General features: G+C 41.2%; 2 protein-coding genes across 2 annotated transcripts; both read right to left on the minus strand.

The window, feature by feature from the left end:
* Positions 1-688: 688 nt before the first annotated feature.
* On the minus strand, positions 689-26933 carry TXNDC12 (thioredoxin domain containing 12). The gene is made up of 7 exons (XM_024571125.4): positions 26698-26933; positions 13422-13482; positions 6767-6819; positions 5926-5999; positions 4334-4403; positions 3537-3620; positions 689-1514 (listed from the first exon to the last, which is right to left on the minus strand). The coding sequence occupies exons 1-7, from the start codon at positions 26792-26794 to the stop codon at positions 1435-1437; spliced, it is 519 nt and encodes a 172-aa protein (XP_024426893.1). The 5' UTR covers positions 26795-26933; the 3' UTR covers positions 689-1434.
* On the minus strand, positions 6851-12478 carry KTI12 (KTI12 chromatin associated homolog). The gene has a single exon (XM_024571124.3). It carries the CDS (start codon positions 11865-11867, stop codon positions 10704-10706), a length of 1164 nt encoding a protein of 387 aa, XP_024426892.3. The 5' UTR covers positions 11868-12478; the 3' UTR covers positions 6851-10703.
* Positions 26934-27010: the final 77 nt, after the last annotated feature.

Genomic DNA, 27010 nt, shown 5'->3' on the forward strand with positions numbered 1-27010 from the left:
GGCAAAGGACACTAGCCAAGCAATGACACAAAAGCATAAAAGAGCACGTTGTGAGCAGAACTTGAAACAATTCGGTGTCAGGACACAAAATGCAGAGACATGAATGGGAATAAATGAGGTTGATGAAGGAGGCAGCTTCTTAGTAAAGGCCTTGACTTTATCTGTGCCTTGGTTTCATCATATACTTCAAATCCTTCTGCTGTAGAATGGGGATAAGCATGCATCTTTCCCACAGAGCTGTCAGGACCAGCGGCAAACAAAATGGGGTAACACGCACAAAGCACTTAGAACAGTGCCTGGCACACAACACCCAAGCGTTTCCTACTGTTAATAGTACTATCTTGAAGGTGGCAGGCAAGGCTTTAAGCAGGACTGACATCATCACATTTGCATTTTGGAAAGCAGGGAGGATGGATTGTAGGGGAGAATACTGATAGTAGACAAATTATGAGGCTGTCACAATACAGTCCAGAAAACAGAAAAAGCCTGCCTTGCGCTAAAACAGTGAGAGTGAGGATGGAGGGAACTCAACTATGTAAAAAGTAGAAGAGTTAAGCTTTAAGGGTCCATTTAAATGTGGAAGATGCAGGGGTGGGAAGAATCCTAGATTAGTCCCTCAAGGTTAGTTTGCTTTCTGATCTCCATCCCTCCCTCCATTTTCCAGTAACAAAAAGGCTATCACAACACATTTCCTTTCAAAGTTTTATTAAAGTGTAATGGTACAATCAATGTTTATTTATTTTGTTAACCCCAGTACAAAAATACAGTTGACAACTTGACAAAAATGGCTCTGCCTAGGGCCTGAAGGTTTGAGTTTCTCTAATAGTAACGGGGAAGGCATGCTTCGAGCTGGGCCGAGTCCAAGCACACCGCCATTCCTGCACACACAGGTGTGCACACAGGGAAGCCCAAGCAGGAAAAGAGGAAGGAAGTTGTAGGGATTCAAGAAGAAGGCCAAGATTATTCCCAGGAGAAAAAGAAGAAGCACGGTGATCTCCTTGGTGGGGGCAGAATTACTAATTTACATTCAGGGTTTGTTGTTTGAAATGATTAGCGATTTCTGTGATTTTAACATTGTAGAAAAGATGCTCCTGGTCTCCTTTCACCACTAAGGTGAGCGAAGCAGCAGTATATGGAAAAAGATTCAAATACTGAAGTGCGACGAGTAAACCTCCAAATGGCTCAAGTTTTGTGTCAAAAGGTGTCGTCCTTTACATTCAGTGACAAATAGACTGACTTAGGTCAGCGGGGCAGGAGAAGGAAGTCGGCCACACGCTGCTGGATCCACAAATATGGAGACCAGCTTGTTGGCAGAACTCTTCCACAGTGAGAGGGCTCCTTCCCATGCAGGCAGGAGCACGGTTTCCTGCTCAGTTTACCCTGCTGTTTTCCTTCCAGAACACTAACTCTGATGAAAGAAGGGATACATTCCTGTTACAACTCATCTTCGAGGTGTTTCTGTTGGTAGGCATCACCCGTCAGTCTTTCCTGAGCTTCCTTCATCCCCTGAACAACTGTGAAATAAAGGTTGGGGGGAAAAGTATGAAGTTGAGCTTTAATATTTGACATCTGACAACATCTGACAATATACAGATGTTTATGTTTTAGGAGAAATATAAGAGGAGCATGGGATCTGGAGTCCAGATCTAGCTCTAGATTTTAGCCCGGGGAAGTCATTTCATCCCCATGAACTTGTTTTATGCTACAAAAATGTTAGTAATTACTTTGCTTACCCTCCAGGATTAGAGCTGAACCCATCATAGACTGCATATATTCACCTGACACTAGGAATAGAAAACATCCTCCTACCATCCCCATTGTATCTTTTGGATGAATGTTGCATTCATTTCACTTCCTGTCAAGGTCACAGGTCACACTGACATGTGAGTGTGTGCATTTGCCCTGAGGGGAGATGGTCTTCACTGAAGGAGGTGGTCATTTCTAGTAGCAACTATATATGGTTGAAGCCAAGTTCTCAGGCAACAAAGAAACCTGGAAAGAAGGCCCTAGACAGATGGGAGATGAAACTTCCTGTCTATCTCAGGGTGTCCCTCTTGTGGATTTAGATTTCAAGGAGGGCAGCTCTTATGGTACAGGCTCCCTACACAATGGCAGGCCAGGAGTTAACCTGAGCCCGAGTCTGTGAACCTCAGAAAGTAAGCCTCTAACCTCGTAAGAGCCAGGTGGTATATAGTTTGTTACTTCCCTTCTGTTTTGCCTAAGTCTTTAGGAAAAACAGGTTTCTACATCCCAGTGTCACGGTAGCGGAGCCATGTGGGATTCAGGCAAAGGCAACACGGATGAAATTCTAAAGGAAAGGTGAATTTCAAGGGTCAAGATTTGGGGACCTAAAGTCCAGCTGCTCTTCTCCATGTGGAAAATTTCCCTTTCATACCAACCTCCAGTAATCTGTACTTGGGTAAGGAAGATGTGATGGTGCGGATAACCTCTCCAGATCTCTTTCCTCTCTTACTCTGAGAAATAAGAGTCTCAAGGACTCAATACATAAAGTGACTGACAACCTGGTAGCATGGCAATGAGGACACATGGCAACTTAACAATGAAGCCCCTTTTACATATGGTATGGGGAACTTCAGAAGGAAAACAGTGACAGCACATGGCATGAAGTCCAACCCCGACATCTAGAGTGACTGCTCGAGGATTGGGGGGAAGAAAGTATGACTGCCTCATGCCTTCAACCTCCTTCACTTGTCTGTGCCGATGCTGTTCTTCCTGGAACATGGTTTTTGCATCTTTCTGCTGGCTAGTCTCATTCTTCAGAGCTTGATTAATCAACATCTCCTCTAGCAAGCCTTCAGGACGCTCAATGTTGGGCCACCACCACTCCCGACCCCCACTTCCGTAGCCTGAAATGTTCTTTGCATATCTGTCCACTGAGACAAATTCTTATCCTTCTAGGTCCAGTTAAAGTTTACTATCTATAAAAACTTTGACTTGCCCTGGCTGGTGTGACTCAGTGGATTGAGCACCGACCTGCCAGCTAAAGGGTCACTGGTTCAATTCCCAGTCAGGGCACATGCCTGGGTTGTGGGCCAGGTCCCCAGTAGGGGGCGTAACCACACGTTGATGTTTCTCTCCCTCCCTACTTCCCTTCCCCTCTCTAAAAAGAAATAAAATCTTTAAAAAAACCCGCAACTTTTAGACTTGAGCAGCTAATAGTTACCATACCCCTGCTTTGAATTCTTACAAGAGTAGTATTAATGCAGTAGAAAAAAAAACTATGTTCTGGACTGAAATCCTGGCTCTGTGATATATCAACTATGAGACCATGGAAAAGTGACTACCTCTGTGAACCTCAGTTCTTCACTTCCATGTAGATCAGTTTGCTCCCAAATGAACTGTAGGTAGTTGGGAAAGGTCAGTCTTACCTTTCTCCTATATTCTACACAGGCTCTAGTCAAAAGCTACTCCTGCAGGAGATGCTCAGCTAACATTTTGATTTGAGTTTCCCATCACAGACCTTGTATGTTAAATCTATTAGCAACCATCCCTCCTCTCTTTCAACATAACCATACCTTGCTCAGCACTGATGTAGAAATATTTGTAGCTGGGGTTTCCATTCTCATTGATAATTTCAGGACGCACCTTGCCACTGGGATCTATTGCAGACAAAATGGCACAAGGGTTGCAATAATTACGAGAGGTACTTCAAACTCTCTATAGTACACTAGGTTCTCTGGGAAACGAGACCTGCCCGCCTTTGCAGCCCATTATTTTACCACCCTACTCCCTGTTTTATGTTGCGATCACAATGAACTCCTTGCAGTTTCCTGAATGCAACACCCTTCCCTCCATGTCCTGGCATGTGCTGTTCCTGATATGTTCCTTTTCTGTTTAATAACGATGAAATTCTATTATCTTTATTTGTATCCTCCATACAGTCTAGCAGAATGCTGAGTAAAGATTAGGTAGTCATTAAGTATCTTTTATACAATTGTTCCTGGTAAGACATTTGTCTGGTTATGGTATTCCACTGCTTTTGCTGCACTATGGTCTCAAGGGTAGGAACTCAGGCTTATCTGTATTCTCATAATGCCTCGCATAATGCTGGACCTACAGCTAACGCACATATTACTGTTGAATGAACCAACAGATTGATCAATACTGTTACAAAAGGAGTTAGTTCATGGGAAAAGCTTTCCTTCGGACTCGGAGTTCTGGCACCCAGAACTCCTCTGTCTCTTGAAACTGGTTGTTGCGTGTTTTTGTTTTTAGCGCAAGGCAGTATGGTTTCACTAGGTGGGACAATGCCTTGACTCATTTCTCTCCCCTTCCACATCATGGATCCCCAGATTAAGATCTTTTGCCTTACCCAGGAATAGAATTCGCGGAATATAACCCCCATCAGGGCTGAAATCTTCATCCTTGGGCTCCTCTTCATCCTATTAAGGGCAGACCTTAAGTCAGACCATGTCTCCACTCTCCTCACATTTTTTCAGTGGTTTCTCCTCTCACTCAGGGTAAAGCCCCCAAGTCCTTGCTTGCAGTGGTCTAAGAGGCCCTGTGTGCTGCCACCTGGGCACGTCTCTAACTTCATGTCCTCCCCCTTGTTCAGTCTATTTCAAGCACAACAACCTGCTGGCCGTTGCTGTCATTAAATACGCCCGGCACGCTCCTAACTCAGGCTTTTGTACTTGTTTTTACCCTCTGCCTGGACACACTTCCCCCATTATCCTTACAGTTTACTCCCTTTTCTGCTTCAACTCTTTGCTCAGATATTACCTTCTTTGAAAAATATCTTTGCAAACTACCACCCCCACCCTTCATAGCATTTATCACCATCTGATGTTTGTCCCTCTCCCCATATTCAAGTCCCCATGGGTAATTTCAATGAGGGCAGAGAGTTTTGTTTTGTACTTTTTTTGTTTTAGCTACGGGTGTGAAATTATAGTCCTCCCAGGAGATGCGATCACACAATTAGCTTTCTTTTTAAAAATCTCCAAAGTTGGAGAATGATCACTAAAGACATTTCTGTTTCCTGTGAGAAGTGATTCTAACTTACCATAGAAAGTGGCAAGGAGTTCATATGCATAGGAAACAAGGGTAATTCTGTCATTTATGGTGTGGTCCCCATTTTAGAAATTGAATGGAGTCATTTCTTCAGATAATGTAACTTTGCCTTGAGTGAGGCGTATCAGCATGCAGGCTACCCACCAGTTATAAAATAATCCCTTAGCTGCCTCAACTTTTAACTGTTAACGTGTTTAGAAAATTTCTAGTACTATGTTTAAGTAAACATTATTTTATAGATATTTAGGGCTAGAAGTATCTTCATAGTGCATCCAACATCCCACATTTGAAGGGTATAGCTCAAAGACAGGCCGCAGTACCTATTCTTACCACTTACTAGGCTCTACAATCTTGACTAAGTCACCTCCTTCAGGCCTAAGATGCTCTTTCTGTAAAATGGGGATAGTACCAATGGCCTAAAAAGCCCTTCTAACTCTAAGATCTGATATGCTGATTTGGGGATCTAAGACCTGTAGTCTATGTGGAGTAAATGAAGGATATCTAATAAATAAACAAAAAGGATGTCCATACAAGCCCGGGACAGAAGGGGCTTTCAACTGAATCACATTTTGCAGGAACTTGCAGCCTGCATGTGTGACTTTACCTTTAGGTCAGCTACCCAAAGATATAAAAACATGTCATAATCATAGACTAAGAGTGAAGAAACCTTAAAATTCAGTCATCTTATCCAATCCCACTGATCCTAGTTCCTCCCACAAGTGGAGGCTGATGGCTTTCTATTGTATCTGACACAAGTCTAAGTGTCAAATGTCAAACACATACATATTAAGCAGCCAGCTCTGCTAAGTAAGATTTTATACCATTAATAATAGTAATTCTAAAACTGTAAAAACTTAAGATTATAGCAGAAAGGAGAAACTCTAGAAGTCTTACCTCAAGATTTACCATAACGAAATTATGAGAAAGCTCTGATATTTCTTTAGACTCTGCAAATTTGGGCTTTAAAGCTAGGAGGAAAAAAGATTTTGTAATAGAAGAAAACATCATTGCTATATCTAAACTCTCATTTGCTGAGCTAATTCATATAACTAACCCTTAAATCAGAACATTTGAATTCTTACTTCTGCCACTTACTTGCATAGCTATATAACCTTGAGTGACTGACTTCATTTCTCTAAAGTTTTTACCTCATTTATAAAATACAGAAAATGATATACAAATGAAGAATTAACTATTTGCTTTTTTACACATTTCAATAACCTCTATTGAAAAAGTAGCAGACAATAGAGTAATAATACCACTAATGTATGTATATAATTACACTAATTTTATACTCGTTTTCCAAGTAGGACTTTATTTAAAGTATAGCATAACAAACCAAAGAAAAAAGTCTGACTGAAAAGTGGCAGGGTGGTATAGTAGGAAAAACACATGCTACAAAGTAAGAAAACCTTGGGATCTAATTTGCTTCTCAAGTCCTCCAGGAAGACTCTCCTAAACTTCTCATGTCTCTCTCCGCACATTTCAGCTTCCTCTGACATCTACTGTCCACGTGACTACTGTAGCACTAATCTCATACTCTACTCATCTTCACTGCCTTACCTTCAACCCCCCCTGCAAATATAACTGCAAATTTCCTGGGGGCAGGGAATCTGTCATATACTTCTTTGGTATTCCTTAAAGCAATCAGCAGTCACCGGGCCAAAGTCTCTGCTCCTATTTTTTAAATGCCAATATTTGAGAACACATCTGAGGTTTGATCATTTGCACTTACCTTTGCAAGCTCCACACCAGGACTTATGGATAATCACCATCAGGGGCAATCCACTTAAAAACAAAATGAAGAAATCACAATCTAACAATTCCAATTCTTTTTTTTTTTAAAGATTTTATTTATTTTACTTTTTAGAGAGGGGAAGGGAGTAAGAGGGAGAGAAACATTGATGTGTGGTTGCCTCTCTTGCGCCCCCTACTGGGGACCTGACCAGCAACCCAGGCATGTGCCCTAGACTGGGAATCAGTCTAGACCCTTTGATTCGCAGGCTGGCACTCAACTACAGAGCCACAGCAGCCAGGGTGCAATTCCACTTCTCCATAGCTATCCTACTAATAAAATTGACCAACTTATTAAGATTAATGGACAAAGACATTCGTGTAGTATGATTTCAATTGGGGGAATTTTAAGACAACCTATTCAATAACATTATTGTAACAAAATTATTGATAAATCCCGACATTCCTGTAACCTTGCAAATTTGGGCTTTAAAGCTAGGAGAGCCCTGACTGGTGTGGCTCCCTGGGTCAGGGCACTTGTCTGGGTTGTGGGCCTGGTCCCTGGCTGGGGGAGTGTGAGAGGCAACCAATCAACGTTTCTCTAGCACATCGATGTTTCCCTCTCTCTGTACGTCCCTTCCCCTCTCTGTAAAAATAAATAACCAAAATCTTAAAAAAAGGAAAAAAAGGTAGGGAGAAAAGATTGTAGAAGAAAACATCAAATTTAAATGTTAAGGCTATGTAATCATTGAAAATGTTAATGAAAATTTTCATTGGTATGATGTTAAATTAAAATCTAGAATATAAAATTATTATTTGTAGTTTGGTTTTAATTATACAAATATGTACATAAAAAAGAACCCAAAGGAAATGTACCAAAAAATAATAGCAATTATCCCTGGATAGTGGGATTGTGGATTTTATCATATCTTCAATTTTTCTACAATTAAATGTAGTTTTTATAATCAGGAAGGAAAAAAAGGCTTTTTCTTTTTTAAGATAATGAGTAACATAATCCATCTGAACCAGTCTTGGTCAGTTGAAACTCTTTAAGTTCTAAGGCTCAAATGACAACTTGCAGGAGGGTCCTAGGTAAGCAGCCTTCATCCAAGCCGCCATATCAGCACACCATCATACACTGTGTAACCCTGCTGGATTGTACTCGTATTTATTATATTTACATACCTCACCCACCAGATTTGGAGCTGCCTTAAGGAACTCAGCTGTTTCTACATCCCCTACCTCTGGCATATAAAATCATAGCAAACACATATATAACATTTACTATGTACTGGACACTATTCTAAATATACATAAAGTAATTTAATAAGTGTCAAATTAATTATTCAGCTCCTCATCAGAAGCTTACTACAAATCTGGGATGGATTTCTGCCTCTAATACTTGAAAAGCTTATAAAACAAATGAGCAGGGAAAACTTAAGTAAGTGGGATCTAGGTGTCTATAGTAGCCAAAATGTGCTACTTTTATTATACATTATTGTTCTATGTGCTCTGTATGCATTATTTCACTTAAATCCTTACAATAATCCTAAAATAGATATTACTAATGGTTTCATAATAGATATGGGAAAACTGAGACTCCCAAGAGATTATATATTTGGCCACATAAAATCTAGGTTCTGCAATTTACTGATTCGTAAGTCTGACTTCAAAACTAATGTTCTTTCTGGCCGGTATATTCTACTTTAACTTAGAATGGCAATCCAAAGTTCATGGCCTTATACCGAACTTAACCAATAATCAATTAACTTAGAATCAGAGAATGCAGGTTGGTAAAAGACTTAAGAGATTTCTTAAACCTCCATTTCACACAGGAATCCTTCTCATGTATCAGAAACAAAAGGTGGTCCACATTGCTGGAAAAGCAAGGAATACATCACCAGCCAAGGCAGCCCATCTCTTTAACAGCTCCATGCACTTACAGAGAAGTTCAGAATGGTTTGCTCTATCCTTTCTCCCAAGCAAACTAGGCTATTAAGGCTATTTAGATGGCTATTAAGCCTTCTAAAGCAGAGGTCAGCAAATTACAATCAGCAGATCTAATCAAGCCCACTGCCTATTTCTGGAGAGCTGTGTGATACAAATGGTTTTCACATTTTTAAATGGTTGAAACAAGTCTAATGAATAGTATTTTGTGATGTTAAAATTAAACATAACTCACATTTCAGTGTAGTTTTATTAAAACACATCCACACTCACTTTTTGTACTAACACTTCTTCTGTGTTACAATGGCAAAGCCGATAAACTGCAACAGAGATGCTATGGTCCACAAAGCCTTTTGGCCCTTTGCTGATCCTTGTTCTAGAGTGACAGTTCACATATTGATCCCTGTGCGAAGACTTTGCAAAACCACCTTCTCTCAATAGCCAGGTAGTCCTTTCCTCCTCTGGGCTCTCAAAGCATTCTGCGATCACCCTCTATCCACCAGCCAGCCCCTTACATCCTATAATCATCTGTTTTCTTGTCTGTGTTTTCCACCAAATTAACTTCTCAAGGGCAAAGACTACCTAAATCATCTTTGAAACTCACAACCATTGGTAAGATAGGTATCTATCATTTGTTTAATGAAATCAATGAAAGAAAGACAAGTTTAAAGTGACATTTGCCTTGAAATACAGAATGAAGCACAAGTTACAGAAGTTATAATCAATTGTTTCTCACTAAACACTAAGTAATATTTCAGTCTAAGGCACAACAGTAATATATAGGGGTGGACAAAAGTAGGTTAATAATTGTAATAGAAATAAATAGTACAATAACTAGTAAATAATAATACAAGAATAAACTGTTTCACATACTCACAACTGTAAGCCTACTTTTGTCCACCCTGCATGTGTATCTAAAATGTTACATTAAATAGCCCTGGTTAGGTGGCTCAGTCGGTTGGAGCATCATCCCACACACCAAAAGGCTGCATGCAGGTTCAAGCCCCGGTTGGGTGCATACAGGAGACAACTGATGCTTCTTTCACATTGATGTTTCTCTCTCTCTCACTCTCCCCATTCCTTTCTCCAAAAAGCATACCCTGGCATGAGGATTAAAAAGTAAATAAAATAAAATAAAATGAAATGAAATGTTACATTAAATAAATAACATGAAGCCCTGGCTGCTGTGGCTCAGCTAGTTGGAGCATCATCCCCAACACCAAAAGGTCAGGGGTTCAATTACTGGTCAGGGCACATACCTAAATTGTGCATTCAACCCCTGGTATGGGAGGAAACCAATCGATGTTTCTCTCTCAAATTAATAAACGCATTAAAAATAAGTTAACTAATTTTTTTAAATTACACGCAGAACATTGTTACATTAAATGCAAGATTCCAGCCAACACTCTTCTTCTAAAAGATTTTATTAGACAAAATAATCTAATGGTTATGTCATTCACTTCCACTAGAACCAAAGCTTCCCGAGGACAGAAACCAGTGGATTTATCTGTGACCCTATACTCCAGAAGAAAGACTAGCAAAAAGCTTAGGTCCAATACTCAAAAACTATTTGTGGTATGAAAGAAGGGCCAATGCAGATGCAGAACTGTGCCATCTTCAGTTTCCGTTCACAATTGTTTTAAAAACAATTCATCCATCCAGTCTGCTCTCCCACAATTCAGATGGAGGACATCAACAGAGTGTGATATCTCAAGTAGAACCCAATCTAAACAAGCCCTGCCCATCTGAGCTCTGTCCTCTGGAGAAATTTGCCAAGGTCCTTTAAGTTTGTTCTCCATCCTTTCTAGTCTCAGAGTATGCCCTGGACTCAAGGCCTGGCACAGAGGCATTACGCAAAGGGTGAATCAGTCACAACAGTTCTAGTATCACACACATCAATACACTCTGAAGGCCTTGATTATTCTTCCCAAAGAAACACAGTGCAGGAGAGGTTAGACAAGTAGCCACGGCGTTCCCCCAACCCACTATGGTTAGTGCAGGCTCTGGCTCAGATACTGCAGAAACATGTTGGCCAGTTGAGGCAGGTTCTCATTGTTGGGATGCATTTTGCTGTAGGAAATAAACTGGCGTCGGAGGCGGCTCAGTTCTGCCATGGTTAAGGGCCGAGTAAACCGAAGGTGCTCCGTGGTACCAGGAAGCTTAAGCAAGTCCCCAGGGACCGCGCTCTTCTGAGCTTCCATCAGTCCCGCCAACACCTGGCTCGTGACCTGATCCAATTGGTGCAGAAAGCTGCCAGAGGCCAGGGGCTGGGACTGTGTAGACTGATGAGGTGGAGGGGCCCGATTCTCAAACAGAGCAGCCCGGATCTCTGCCAGAGGCAATGGCTCCTCTAAGCCCACCAAGGTGAACAGGGGTCTGTCCCAGCGGTTCCGAGAGTCGGGAACCTCGAAGCGCAGCATTAAGGCTTCCAGAAGTTCCGGGGGGTAAAAGGCACTGGACGTGTGCTTTGCAGATTTCTCAAAGTCCGGAGTCACGAGAGCTGCAAGATCTGGCGCCCCGGTTTCCTCCCGCTCCAGTTCCTTAGATACCTGTGCCTGGGCTCTTCCATTTACTACCGAGTCCACTGCTCCCGATTCCCTGAGGAAACCGGTGCCCGCTGCAAGAGGTCTCCCTCCCTCTTCAGCGCGCGGCCGCCAACTCACACTGACGTTCTGGCTACGACGGTCCTCCACGTCTGCCACCCCGGGTCCCATGTTCAGACTGCCTGGCTGTACGCAGTAGACCAGGCACAACGGGGTGCACGCCGCCCGCGCCAGGCAGTAGAGCTCGTAGCGGAAGCCCTTGATGTAGTTAAGCGAGTCAAGGATGAGCACGTCGTGACGACTCAAGCGCCGCTCTACCGCCGCGCGCAGGGCCCCACGCAACGCCTTCTCACGAGTCGAATCGCCGTACACGGTCGCATCCTCCGCGCCCAGCACCGCCGCGTCGTCCACCACGTACACCGCGCGGCCCTCGGCCGCCAGCGCCCGGCGGAGCTCCTCCGCGCGTCTGCTCTTGCCGCAGTACGGCAGACCACAAAACACCACGAGCGGCATCCTCCCAACGCTGGGCACGGGCAACCCCGCGCGCCAATTTCCGGGTTGCCGGCGTGTCAGGCGCAACCCGGAAGTAAAAACTGAACTTCCGGCAGCCATTGACTCTTAAAGGACTTCTGTTGCTATGGAAGCAGTTCTAGTCAACTAGACCCAGTTCTTGTTCTCTCAGAGAGGAGATGGGGACGAGAATGGCATCATCTATTTATGTCAAATGTTACAGGCCCCACGGGAATGTTATCACCCTGCGGTCAAAGACTTGGCCCATTCATTTCTAATGGGGCCTTAATGTGCATTAAATATTGCAAAACAATCGGAACTGTATTTAGCATAAAGACAATTCACAAATGCTAGTTTTCCTTCATTCCTTACACTCAGTGACTCTCAATAACTGTTTATTCAATAACCATTTCAATCATTCAACATCTCCATGTTTGGGGATTCAGAGATAAACATAAAACAGTTCCCCCATAGGAGATCAAGGGTCTGAATGGGAAGAGTTAGGCACCTGTAAGCAGAATAATATATACTATTAATGGATGGTGGATGGATATACAAAAAGGTTGGGTTGTAACAGTACAGAAAAGGTGAAAAAAACTGCCCAGAAAAATAGCTGAAGACTTTATCTAGAAATAGTCTTTTGAGTTAGAACTTGAAAAACTAATAGGATTTTTTCTCCTGGGCAAGGTTGCCAGATAAAAAATAAAAGATGCCTAGTTAAATTTTAATTTGATAAACAACACAAAATGTTTTTAATATATTACATTACAAGGGGAATATTTAAACCAATCGTTTACCTGAAATTAAAATTTAACTGGGCATCTTTTATTTTTATTTGTTAAATCTAGTCATGCAGGTCTGAAACTCAGCACTGTAAAGCTGTAAGATCTGTTGTAGCAAAAGCAAGCACTATAGTTTGCAGAAGTGGAGTGTTTCTGTGCAAGTATGTGTTTGTGTAAAGTAGGTGCATATACACATTGGGTCTTTTTCTCTCTCCAGAACAGTATAGGAGAGAACATTCAAGTCTTGGCTCTGCCATTTACTAGCTGTGTAAACTACTGTCAAGTTATTTAACCATTCTGTATCTCAATTTCCTCCCCTGTATGACAATTTTTATTTCACAGACAGAAGCAACCTCAGAGGTTGTGAGGATTAAGTAAATTAATGCATGCACAGCACATTCCTCACCTACCCCACCCTTTTCTTCCCCCTTTGTATCGGTTTTCTGTGTATAGACTAAACCTACTTGGAATTTGAGATTACTCAATTTGAGGCTAGTAGGCAGTATAGTTTACTGGTTGAGTGCAGGCTTGGAAGCCGGAATGCCTTCTTCTGAATCTTGGTTTCACCACTTACTAGCTGTGTTATCTTGGACAAATTACTTAAGTGCTCTGTGCCTTAGTTATCTCCAAAATGAAGATAACAACAGTATCCACCTCAGAAGAGTTATTATGAGAATTAATAAACTAATTCACATAATTCAACATCCGGTACATAGTAAGCACTTAATAGATGTTACATAGCATTATCGTTGTTGTTATCAGGCAATACTCAGTTCTTGCTCTGCTTCGGCATGACTTCACCTGAAATTAATGCTAAAATTGAAGTCTGAAAAGTGTTTTACCACCATAAATAACCTAAAACCATATCTTGTACCTGGCAGCTGCTTCTCTCTTCCCATCTTCTAGTGTCCTCCAATGGATATGATCTCCAAAACCTAGAAGGAAAGAGTCTTATAAACATTCACACATGAACAAAGAGCAAAGACCCAAGAAAGAAGTATGGCATGTTCACCCATAAAAGGCTTTCCTCTGTCAAGAGCATGGTGTTCAAGTCCTAGCCACTTTCTAGGTCTATGGGACCATGGACAGTCCCACACTTCAAGCTTCACTTTTAAGACCTGTAAAATGGAAGTAACATTGCCTACTCATAGTTTTCAAGGAACTTAAATAATGTCTGTAAGATGCTTTGTAACCTAACACAGAGTAGGAAAATAATACTGTAAAAATGAATGAGAATTTCCCACAGAGTAAACATAAAGCAGGTTGAAAGGAATCATTACTAGTCAAAGACAATACAAAAATATAACTTTAGAGTCAGAAAGACGTGGGTGCGGACTCTACTTCCTATCAAATGTGTGAATTTTGTGAATAAAGTAAGCTCTCCAAGTCCCAGTTTCTTCATCTGTAAAATCAAGATAATAATACTTACCTCCAAGTGTTGGTGTAAGATTAAATGAGACAACATTTTTAAAGCTATTCTTGTTTTTATTCCCCACACTTCAGCTAGAGTGTTATTTTAAAATCACATCTGTGGTGAATAAAAACTTTTCAGAGGCTTTCCAATGCCCTAAAAAGAAAGGTCACATTCTTGTAGCAGGACTTACAAAGCCTTTTAGAATATTGCACTTGCCCACCTCTCCAGGCTCACTTTCCATACTTTTCTTAAAATCCTACACACAAAGCTTCTTTCATTTCTTTAAATGCAGCATGCACTTTCTCTCCTCCAGCTTTCATAATCAGTGCTCCTTCTGCCTTTCCTTCTGCCCTCACCTCCAATTCATTCTTCAGGTATAAACCTAAAGGGCATTTCTTCTGGAAAATTTTCCCTGATTCCCAAAGCACCCTATTCGTGCCCCAAGACAGCACTTGCCAGGCTGAACTGTAAATGCTGGATGTGTCGTGGTCTCCCTCACCCCACAGGGAATTCCCTAAAGGCTGGGACCATATCTGTCTTATTCCCTCCTGTTTCCTTAGCACTTGGCACTACACATGGCCAAAGTAAGTGTTCAATAAAGTATTTATTGAGTAAATGAATCTTATTTTGGCCATAACATAATAACTTAATTTTATATCTGGAAAATGTTAATGACCATAATAATGCTAGCTGTCATTTATTGGTCACCTTATATATGCCTGGCACACCACACCTGTTAATCTCATTTAAAATTGGCAATAATTTACAATAATCCTCTTTTACATAACCTCTCTATACTCCCATTTTCTCATCACTAAAATAGGTATTAATGATCAGTAAACAAATGACAACTTTTGTTATTCTTTACAGTTGAGACTTCCGAGGTCAGAGAAATGACATAACCTGTACCAGGACACATAGTTGGTAAATGGCCAAGCTGGGATTTAACCTTAAACTTTATGATTCTCATTTACTATACTGGGATTTAACCTTAAACTTTATGATTCTCATTTACTATACTATATTTTAGGCCTCTCTTTCCCAGGAATAAATTCAAATTTCCACCAGTGTTAACAGAAAAATAAATAGCTCATTGAGATTGGCACATGGGGGCAGAATCCAAACTAACCATCATCCCTTTTTATTCCCAACAGCATGGGCTGTTGGCTAAGAGAAAACGTGTCACTTGCCTATGGCACAAAGTCTAACCCTAAAGAGTGAATGATTAAATAAGAGTGAAATGAGAAGATGCTCAGAAGAATTGCAAGGTACCTAATGTGATCCCCACCATTCTACATGTCAATACCTACCTAAACTCAGGCAACTTAATCCTGCTTTGGCGGGATGCCAGACTAGACAGTCAATGAAATCCTAGATAAAACGGACTTTCAAAATTACTCACAGTAGTGAACACAAACACAAAGTAAACTAAAACCAGATGAGGAACCACGAGCAACAAGTAAATGGTAAGGCAAACATCCATTATATGTGGCAAAATGGAAGAAACAAACCCGAGACTCCATATTAGTCCATTGTCAAAAAGACTATAGTGATTTCACATCAATAGTACCCTTTGGTTTCCAGATTAATCAAATGCCAAAGCTTTCTAGAGAAAAACATACCCCACTTTAGGTCTTCAGGATAGCCAATGGTGAACAACCATTATGAGCTCACAATCATAGATACCCAAACGTGTAATAAAAAAACAAGTCACCACAAGCAAGAGTCTGCAGAAGAACAAATAGATTTGGAGCCCTAAGGATTCAGATATTAGAATTATCAGCCACGGAATACAAAACTAACTATGTATGATCATTTAAAGAAATAACACAGGAGATCACAAAAATGGGCATGCAACAACACACAAATTAGGCAAATATGTAAAGGCGCAAAAATAGAACTTTTAGAAATTAAAAATATAGTTGTTGAAATACAAAATCAATGGATATTCAGGGATAAAAAAGAAATGAGTTGTTAAGCCACAGAAAGACAAGGAAGAAACTTAAATGCATGTTGCTAACTGCAAGATGCCAATATGAAAAGGCTACAAAATGAATGATTCCAACTATGACGTCTGGAAAAGGCAAAACTATGGAGATCGGAAAAGGATCAGTAATTGCCAGAGGCCCATGGGGGAGGGAGGGATGAACAGGTAGGAAAAGCAATTTTTTTAGCAGAGAAACTATTTTATGATTCTGTAATGGCCGATACATCTTGTTATGAGCTAAATTGTGTCTCCCCTACCACATTCTTTATGTTGAAGTCCCAACCTCCAGCGCCTCAGAGTGTGCCCGTATTTGGTGACAGGGTTTTTAAGTGGTAATTAAGTTCAAGTGAGGTCATTAGGGTGGACCCTAATCTAATATGTCCTTATAAAAACAGACTAGGACACAGACATGTATAGAGGGAAAACCAAGCAAAGACACAGAAAGAAGGTGCTCATCTACAAGAAGAAACCAACCCTGCCAACCACACGATCGGGCTTGAACTTCTAGCCCCCAGAATCGTGAAAAAGAATTTTCTGTTGTTTAACCCATTCTGTGGTATTTGTTATGGCAGTTCTAGCAAACTAACACACATGTTCATCCTATGTTCATTAAAATCCATAGGATGTACAGCACAAGGAGTGAACCCTAATATAAACCACGGACTTGAGTTAATTCTCATGAATTGTAACAAAGTACCACTAAATGTAAGACATTAATAATAGGGGAGTCTGGGGGAGGGGAAAGGTAGAGGGGTGAGAGCTTACATGGGAACTGTGTTTTCTGCTCAATTTTTCTATAGACCTTAAACTGCTCAAAGAACACCTATTCATTAAAAATAATTCAGTGGGTAAGTTTAAACAGGAAATTAGAGACAGATGTAGAGATAGATTAGAAGTTATCCAGAATGCAGCACAGAGAGATAAGGAGATAGAAAATGTCAAGAAGAGGCCAAGAGATAAAAGGCAGAAGAAGAAACAGATTAGTACACGTAAAGCTGGAGTCTCAGAATGAGAAGGTGAAGGAAAGGGACATACCTGAAGAGAGAAAACATCACTGGGGTGAGACACTGGGCGACAGGAGAACAAGAACAGGAGGAAAAATATACTTTTAAGAGGATGAAACCATGTTAATATATTTTAAAAATAAATCTGCATTTTTTTAAATAAAAAAAGATAATGAGAATTTTTAAGAATGAAGACAAAACGGGAATGTGTAGATATAAGAAGCACAATATATAATGCCTGGGGCAGATTACAAAATCAAAATACACACAGTTAAGTTTTAGTCAAAATGCAGAATAACAAAAACATTAAGATCTTAAATGCCTTTCAAGGGAAAAAATAATACATTTCCTACAAAAAACCTATAATTTGACTGACAGGACCAAACCAGAAGTCAGAAGACAGCAAAATATATTCTTCAAAATGCTGAAGAAACATCTCTAAACCTAGAAATATGTGCCTAGAAAAACTATCTTTTAAAGACAAGGGCAAGATAGGCAGTTTTAGGTAAACTGAGGTATTTTTTTCACCATCAGGTATGCATCACTCGTTGCCTCAATAAATAAATACTTGTTGAGCAGCAGGACGGTGCAGTGGTTAAAAGCATGGATTCTGGACCTAAACTCCCTGGGTTTGAAATCCTAGTTCTGTAGCTTACCAGGTTTGTGACTTTGGGCAAGTCACTTAACCTGTTTCCTCAGCTGTGAATAAGGATACCAATAGCAGCTATCTCATAGGGTTGCTGTAACGATTAAATAAATGACTACGTTAAAGAGCTTAAGCCTGGTTGGTGTGGCTCAATGGACTGAGTGTTTGCCTGCAAACCTAAGGGTTACCAGTTTGATTCCTGGTCAGGGCGCATGCCTGGGTTGCAGGCTGGGTCCCCAGTTGGGGGTGTGAGTGAGAGGCAACCAATAGATATATCTCTTGCACATTGATATTTCTCTCCCTCTCTTTTCCCTTCCCCTCTCTCTAAAAAACTAAATACGTAAAATCTTAAAAAAAAAACTTGAACAGCATTGTTTAAAAATTAACTAACTAACTAGATACATAGCTTAGAACAGTGTCTGGGACTGGAGAATTGGCTACAAGTTTTTGCTATTAATATAATATGCCAGACACTATTCTAACTTTACAAATATTGATCACTGTAACATCCTTGGGGGTAGGTACTCTTATTTATCCCATTTTACAGATGAGAAAACTGAGGTACAAAGTTTAAGTAACTTTCCCAAGCTGACATAGCTAGTAAGCATCAGACCTAGGATCTAAACCTAGGTAATCAGGGTCCAAGACTCCTTGCTTTTAAGCACTACACAAGGTTGACCTTCAAAGTAGAACAAGGCAAAGACAAAGAGGCAAGAGATGGAGCAAACAATGCTGGGCCTGGCAGGCCACTGTAATAACTCTGGCTTTACTAAGCTCTTGGAAGACTTTGAACATGAGGTAATTTATGTTTTAACAAAATTGCTCTGGTTTCTGTACTAAAAACAGAATATAGGGGGGTGTTATGAATTAAATTGTCTCCCCACACAAAAGATCTGCGGGAGCCATGACTTCCAGTATTTCAGACTGGGACCTTACTTGGAAATAGGGTCTTTACAGAGGGGACAGTTAAAATGAGGTCATCAGGGTGGGCCCAAACCTAGTATGGCTGGTCTCCCTATAAAAATATGCACCCATGGAGAACACAGCCATATGCAGGGAGGGAGGTCCGGCACAGAGCCTTCCCTCAGCCTTCAAAAGAAACCAATCCTATCGACACCTTGATTTCAGACTTCCGGCCTCCAGAACTGTGACACACAAATTTCTGTTTTTTAAGCCACTCAGTTTGTAGTAATTTGCAGCCCTAGCAAACTAATATAGGAGATAAAAGCAAAAGCAAAGACTAGTACAATAGTTATTGCAATCATCCAGGCAAGCAATGATGATGGCTTGGACCAGTTGTGGTGGTAAAGGGAGTAAGATACTTTCAAATTCAGACTATATTTTGAAAGCAAAATCAAAAAGGATGTTGCTGTGGATGTAAGGTAAGAGAAGATAAGGATGAGTCTAAGGGCTCGTGGAAGAATGGAGGTGCCACTAACAGAAATGGGGAAGAGAGCCTGAGAAGTGAGTTTGAGAAAGGAACATTAAGAGTTTGGATTTGTCCCTGACCAGTGTAGCTAAGTTGGTTGAGCAACAACCCACAAAGCGAAAAGTCACCAGTTGGAAAGGTCAGGGAACACATGGGGCACGTGAGAGAGGCAACCGATCAATGTTGCTCTCCCTCTCTCTAAAAATAAGTAAATAAAATTTTGTAAAAACAGATTGTGGATTTGTATATGTTCATTTTGAGATGTTTACTAGACATCCAATTAGAGATGCTGAATAAACAACCGAGTATCTGAACCCGGAATTCAAAGGAGTTACCAGCATATGGATGTTATTTAAAGCCTGAGACTGAGTAAGACCCTGAGGTAGTGAGTATACATGGAGAGGGAGTCCAAGAGCCCTGAAGCACCCCCAGGTTAGGGGAAATAAAAAAGAACCAGCCAAGGCCATAAGGAACTGCCAGTGAGAGCAGCAGGAAACCAACAGCTCGTGGAGTCCTACATTCCAAGTGGTTCAAAGATGCTTCAATAAGGAAGGCTGATCAACTGACTCAAATACTCCTTTTAAATCAGAAATGACCACTGGATTTAGCAACTGAAGAACAATGCTGACCTCGACAAGACCAGTTTCAATAGAGGAGTGAGGATGAAAGCATGACTGGAGCACATCAAGATGGCCCAGGGCAAGAACTAGAAAACTAGTACATAAAACTGTTTCAAAGAATTTTGCTGGAGGTAGTAAGAGGGGGATGGCTAAAGGGAGCTATGATTTGATGAAGAGTTTTAATTCAATGGTGAGGTGAGTATAGGATGTTCAAAGCTGACAGAAATGATATGATAATGGTAGAAAACTGATGGTACAGGACAAGAAGGGAAAGTAAAAAATATCTTGAGTAGCCCTGCCTGGGTGTCTCAGTGGGTTACAGCATCATCCCAATACGCCAAAGTTGTGGGTTTGATCCCCAGTCAGGGTACCTACAAGAAGCAACCAATGAATACGTAAGTGGGACAACAAATCAATGTTTCCATCTCTCTTTCTCTCTCATCAATAAATTTAATATATATATAATATATATCTTGAGTAGGTGAAAGGACATGTGATTTAGTGCTCAATTAGAGGGATTAACCTTTGTTAGAAGCACACATAGTTTACCCAATAAACACAGGGAAGGAAGAATACGTGGACACTGGTGCTAGAAGGTAGGTAAATGCAGTGGTACAATTTTTGAAAGGTCTCCTTTAAGTCCTTCTGTCATCTATTAAATAGGAAACGTGGTCACCAGCTGAGGACAAGGATTGTGGAAAAAGTATTGGAGGTTTGAAGAGACTATAGAAGAAATATAAATTAGTCCTCTAGAAGAGAAGAACCAGAGAAACTAAAAAAAAATAAATAAAGGGCACGTTTCAGGAAGGAAGTGATTCCAGAAGAAAGCCTAGATACAAGGAATAGTGAGCAAATAAATTGATAAACATGTAGATAAATCTAAACATTATTTGTATAAGAATATGTAATGTTCAATTTGTAGAGTTTTTAAAAAAGGCAGAACAAAAGCACTAGACAATAACTACTTATAACAGGAAGTGACTGAAGTTGAAATGTTCTTAATAACATTAAGATATTAATGTTAGATTTTGTTAAGTATGCAAGTAAAATTTCAAGAGCAACCACTAAAAGAAAAGAACTAGAGTGCCCACTTTCAAAATAAAGGAGATAAAGCAATATAAGAACAACCAAATACTCAATCCCCTAAGAAAGGGCACAAAAGGAGAAAAAAGCATAGAAAAAACAGTAGTGGTGGAAACTGGATGAAAAAAATAAGACCAACTCTGTCAATAATTGCCACAAACATAAGAGGACTAAACTTGCCAGTAAGAGTTAAAAGACAGAAATGATCAGATTTTGTTTTTTTAAACCCCCCCCCCCAAAACTATATGATGTTTAGAAGGGCACTTAAACAGAAGGATTTATAAAAGTCAGAAGTAAAATGATTGAAACATTTATACCAGGCAGTATCAGCCCAAAGAAAGTCAGGGAAGCTAGCTTAACATCGGGTGAAATAAAATTTCTCCCTAAACTTGGGCTACTCAGAAGCTAGCTGACAAAACTTACAGTCACAGGAGGTTATGACTAAGAGAATCATCTCTAGGGCAGTGCAGTTCAGCGCTGATGGAAATGTTCCGTATCTGCACTGTTCAATGTGGTAACCACAAGCCACAGGTGAGTACTTGGACTGTAGCTAAGGCAACTGAGGGGCTAAATTTTTAATTGTAAGCATTTAATTTTAATTAATTTAAAATTTAAGAGTGACACGTGGCTAGTGCTACTTGTATTGGACAGCGCAAACTTAAGAGATCAGTTAGCCCAATCCTCTCAGATTACAAAGGCCTAGAAAAGAGCATGGCCTATCCAAGACCACAAAAGAAGCTACAACCAGAATCTAGGTTTCTTGATTCCTAGTTAACGTGCTTTTCTTGTACCCCAATACTTCCCCAACTGCCTTACTGCGTTATCCCTGAGAGTAAGTATAGAGGTATAATTTGAAACAGTTCACTACATGTACAAAATTTCTTTGCAGATTTATATTAAAAAGTAACTGGAATTTTCCATAATAGGAATAATCACCACCATTACTTCTTGAGTTGTTACTTTATGTGATAATTACAACAACACAGTGATAACAGTATCAATGACTAACATTCACATGGCATTTATTACATGTCGGGCACTGTTTTAAATGCTTTTACATGTATTGACTTCTTTAATCCTCACAATAAATGTATGAGGTAGAAACTCTAATAACCTCCGTTTTACAAATATGGACGTTGAAGTTTATAGCTTGCTCAAGGTTACACCGCTAATAAGTGGCAGAGCTGGGATTAGGACCTAGGTGGTGGAGTTCCAGAGTCTGGAGTTTAACCACTCCCAACACTTTACTGCCTCTCTAGCAAAAACTAAATGAATAAATAGATGAAGGAATGTGGCTTCACCCAAGCAGAATGAAAACACTGCCTGCAGATCTGGAAAATCTAGGTCCTTTTGTTTCCCTTCAGAAATAACTTGAAGGTGCACAGTGTTTATCTAGTTACTAAAATCACCTACTCCCCGGCCCCACCCACCCCCACACCCATGCCAACATGTACGTCTGAAGGGAGTCCAGTTTCCTAAAGTGTCGCCTGCACAGCCACTTAATTTATGCCAGTTATCTGCAAAGTGAGCTGAAGGCTCCCACGTCAGCAACTCCTTCCCTAAGAACATTAATTTTTTTTTAAAAAGAGGAAAAATAAGGAAAGTGACCATTTCTAAACACAGCATTTACATCAGACTTCCCTCATCCCAAAATTATTTTCATGAGTGTAAACTAAAGACATCAGAAGAGCATTATTCACCCCCTCCCAGCTAACAAAAGGTCAAGTGTCAGAGCTGGCAGCCAAGCCTCTGAAATAGGGAACACTGTACCTGAGAGATAAAATAACATAGTGGCTAAATAAAAGTCTGTCTGTAGTCAAACAGATTGGATTGGAATTCTAGTTCAGCCACTGCTTTCACGAATGCAAAATACAGTTCTCACAAAATATCTATTCCGTAGGGTTGTTGTGAACAAGACACAACGTAGAATGTAAACACTGCGCATGTGTCAGTGCCTAATTTTTTTTCTGGAAACTTGACATTTCTGTTTCAGGAGGTGAGCACGTGAACTGCCCCCACTGAGAGCTTTCTCATTTCTGCTCTAAAGTCTTTAGAAGGAGTTTCTGCATTCAGAGGCAGGACTGGTGTGCTTGTTAAGAGCACTGGCTCTGGGATTTGTAGCCCACACTTACTAGCTGTCTGACTCCTCTGTCTCGTTTTAGGTTAACTGTGAAATGGGGGTGATAATAATATTACCCATGTCAAAGTTTACTATAAGGATTAAGCCAGCCAATCTGTGAAAAATGTATAGACGAGTGTGCCTGGAATACAGCAATGTACAGTAAATGTTAGTCATTACACTTCTTCCCAGGGGGATATAGTCCAAACTTTAGCAAATGGAGAATAACAAAATTACTTTAGAATGTTAGAGCCAGAAGAACTCTTAGGCATCATTTCTAGTCAAACTCTCTTATTTAGTAAATGGTACCCAGGGAAGACCCCAGCTGGCTATATGTTCTGACCAGTATTAAAACCCAGGCCTCCTGATTCCTACGCAGTACTCACTCACACCTTACCAGTGCACTTCCTCTTCTTTTGGTTATGGGATGATGCTCCAACCAACTGAACTACACCGGCCAGGGCATGCACTTCCTCTTCTTAATGAAAACATGCAGTCTCTCCTGTTTGCAAACCACCAGGCCATCTTCTGGAACGAGCCCAAGCTACCTACACATCTGGGTAGAAATCTTACTCATTAAGATCTTTGTGAACAACTGCATCAGGTAGCACTTTTGGGGGAGGTGGGGTGGTTAGGCTATAATTTATTTCCCAAGAATCCATACCCAAGAATTACTAAAAAAAATGAAAGTTTGAAATATTAATTCCTTTCAGGAACAATAAATATTCTTTGGGAAGACTAATGATAAGCATTACCTAAATACTTTCTAAATTTATAACACAATATTAAGAGCCTTTTGCTCTTTAATCATCGCAACACAGTCCCCCTGCCTCAAGTTGCCCTCCTAGGTGCTCCTAGTTACTTGGTGTCCCCTGCTCACAGCGTCATGTAATTGCCTCACTTGTCTTGATAGTCTTCAGGCTACCTCCCATTCCACATGCTCTTCTGACAATGTGAACTCAACACTTCCCTCTTTGGGGGTGGGAAGATTAATGTCCCTCCCCCCTTGAACAGGCCCAGACAGAGTGTTGGGAACTGCCCTGCCTGGTTTCAGAGACTGTAACCCCCCATGGCTAAAGCTGAGTGAGAGACCTTGGGACCATAAGCCACTAAGATGACAAAGCTTATCTCCCTGGCAGGGGCGCTGCCTCTGCCACTTTATTTCACCCTGCCTGGCCCCTAGTGCATGACAGGTTAGCCAGCGACGGGTAAGATTCCTCAAGGCAGGGATGACCTAAGACAGGCATGGTCACGAGGGGGCCCTCAGGGAAGGACTTGGGGGGGCTACAGAGAAAGGGGATGATGAACCCTTGCCCCTCGGCTTTGACAAGGCCTGAGTCCTCATTCTGTCTGCAAGAAGTCTCCTAATCTCTTGGCTGCTTTGCTTCCCCTGTTTGACCTAAACCTGAAACAATCTGGAGGTGGGTGTGGCCCTGTACTAGAAAGGGTGGGTTCCCTGGGGTGATCAGGCCTAAGAAAGAATGCATAAAATCCTGTGAAACCCTCAATTTAAATGATAAGGGTCCAAGCATGAAATGAGTTTGTTTCCCCAAAGTTTTATGGTCCTTTAGCTATCTGACCCTGACTCAAAATAAGCCCTCAGAGTTCTTTGAATGTTATCTATTTGATTATTACTGCCTGACAATGATTGGTGAGTTTTCCATATACTCCTTGTATTCCTATGCAAATTAAGCCAATAAAAGCCTGTCATGGCAAGGGTTGGGGAGCTCTCCTCTCTCAAGAGTGGCCGTGCTGTCCCTTTTCCTCCACAGGACTCAATAGTCCGTGTGAATTTGTCTCATCTCAGCCACTGCTTGCCGGTGACCCTGTCAACAGAGTACAGTAAAAGTGATGCTATGTGACTTGTAAAGCTAGACGATAAAATGCTACACAGTCCTGGCCAGGTAGCTCAGTTGGTTGGAGCACACCCCACACACCAAAAAAGGTCTGATCCCCAGTCAGGGCACATACATAGGTCATGGTTCAATTCCAATTGGTTGCATATGGGAGGCGATCGATCGATATTTCTTTCTCTTTCTCTAACATCAACAAACATATCCTCGGGTGAGGATTTTAAAAATTGCTATGCATTTCAACCTGTTTTTGGGGGGCAGTCACTCTTGAAATCCACCTATCTTACTGTGAGGAGGCCCACACTAGCCCTTAAAGAAATGGAGAAGTAACCAGCTCAGCTGAGGCCCCAGACATCATGGAATGGAGTAACAGACCTTCCCCATTGTGTCTTGTTTAAATTGCTGACCCACAGACTCATGAACATAATCAAATGACTTCCTTATGCCACGAACTTTTGTGGCAGTTTATTATTCAGCAATGATAACTGGAATAACCACACAGAACTTCATGTCTAACAAGGAATAAAAATACTGAATACATGACTCCAAGCAGTTTCCTACACCTAAGAGAATAACTGGAACACAGTAAATTATTTGTTGATGTCTGAGGTAGTTATTATTATGCCCACTTTTGTAGATGAAGAACTAAACTTTGAGAAGTCAAGCAACTTGCTCTAGGGCTCTTAGCTAGTTAGTGGCACAATAAATTGAAACTCAGATCAAAACCCACACTCCTAACACTACGCTTCTGTCTCCCTTGGTACTTACAATTTTATGCTAAATATACAGTTATCTGTTTTAAAATAGGGTGGTCAGTATTTAAAGCATTTTGGCCCAGTATAATTTACCATGCGATTTTACCACTGGGATGGAAAACCACGTATCACCTTCTCAGAGAAGCAATCCCTGACCCTCCTAGTTCAAATAATGCCAGCTCCCTCGTCCTTTCTAGCCTTTGTACTCCATTCCAGTTGCATTTTCCTTCTAGCACTTATCCCTAGCTGAAATTGTCTTATTAATTTGTTCATGTGTCTACTCTCTGTCTCTCTGAGTTGAATATAAGCTCATGAAAACAGGAGTGCCCAAGACAGTGCCTGGAAATATGATAAGTGATCAAAAATTACTTACTGGATTAAGGAGTGACTGTATTCAGGCACATTGAGTGTCCACCCAATCTCATCACACACCAATAAATGGACAAATAGGGAGGATAAGAGAAAAACAGAATTTAAGACAGCAGCAGAGTCATTCCACACAGTAAGATCAGTACAAAAAATGGAAGGGGAGGGGAATCAATGGGTGATGTTAAGTGGGTGAGTTAATTTCTCACCCACTTAAAAAAGCATAAACCCTGAGTTCCAATGAAGATGTAAGTAATGGGATGGAGTAGGGAGGTCACATCTCTTATCTTCCTTTCATAAACACTGTCCCCTCAGTCCTCAAAGACAATTCATTCTCTTCAGAGACACTGCCTAGGAACAGGAGGGACAATTGTTGGTGACCCATCGAACATTAGACCTATCCTCTTTCAAGCCCTTCCTTTCACCCCAATCACCCCTTCCTGGAACGCAGGTGCTGTCCCCTCCAGGGCAAGGAGGAAGCAGTAACCTAACTCGAGGAAGAGGTTAAGTTGGAGAATCTTCAGATCCAGGGCAAGGCTCTCTGGATATGCAGGTTCCCAAAGACCCTATTTCTCCTAGCAGTAAAGGTGGCGATCCCTTAGGACCTACAAAGTGCAAAGCACTATGATGAGCTAGGGCCATTCTTTACCCTAACCCAAGAACAATTTCCCCATCACATCACTCCCCAGACCCGCTACTTCCTACCCTAAGCAATCTTCTTCAAACTCAGGAGCAGTGGGAGAAGATAAAAAGGAATCTGGAGTGACCCAAGAGATAGAACGGGAGGGGGGCGGGGTCGTATTAAAACGAGAAAACGGTTGTACTAGGCTGAGACCCAAAGTAAGTAAAGATTAAGATAAGAATGCGGTCTGACCCTTTCCAAGCCCAGTATGTCCATCAGAAGAGGTGACCAGAAGCAGGAAACTGAAGCCCAGCAAACAGGTGGCCCCGAGACCGGGCCGCAGCTCCATGGTGATGTGAGGGGCCACCGTGCTAAGCAGACGCAGGGATGGATTCCTAGTAGATGGGCCGTGCCGATCCCCAAGTGCGGCTCAATCCAAACCCCCGAGTTCCCAGATTTTTTTTTTTTTTTTCCTAACCCTGCAGGAAGTGATGTTAAACGGATGTGGGTGGTGCCTCCGGGGTCCGGATTGGGACCGAGAGAGTTTAAAGGTGCAGATCACCGA

The sequence above is a fragment of the Desmodus rotundus genome, chromosome 3, assembly GCF_022682495.2.
Source record: "Desmodus rotundus isolate HL8 chromosome 3, HLdesRot8A.1, whole genome shotgun sequence".
NCBI lineage: Eukaryota > Metazoa > Chordata > Mammalia > Chiroptera > Phyllostomidae > Desmodus > Desmodus rotundus.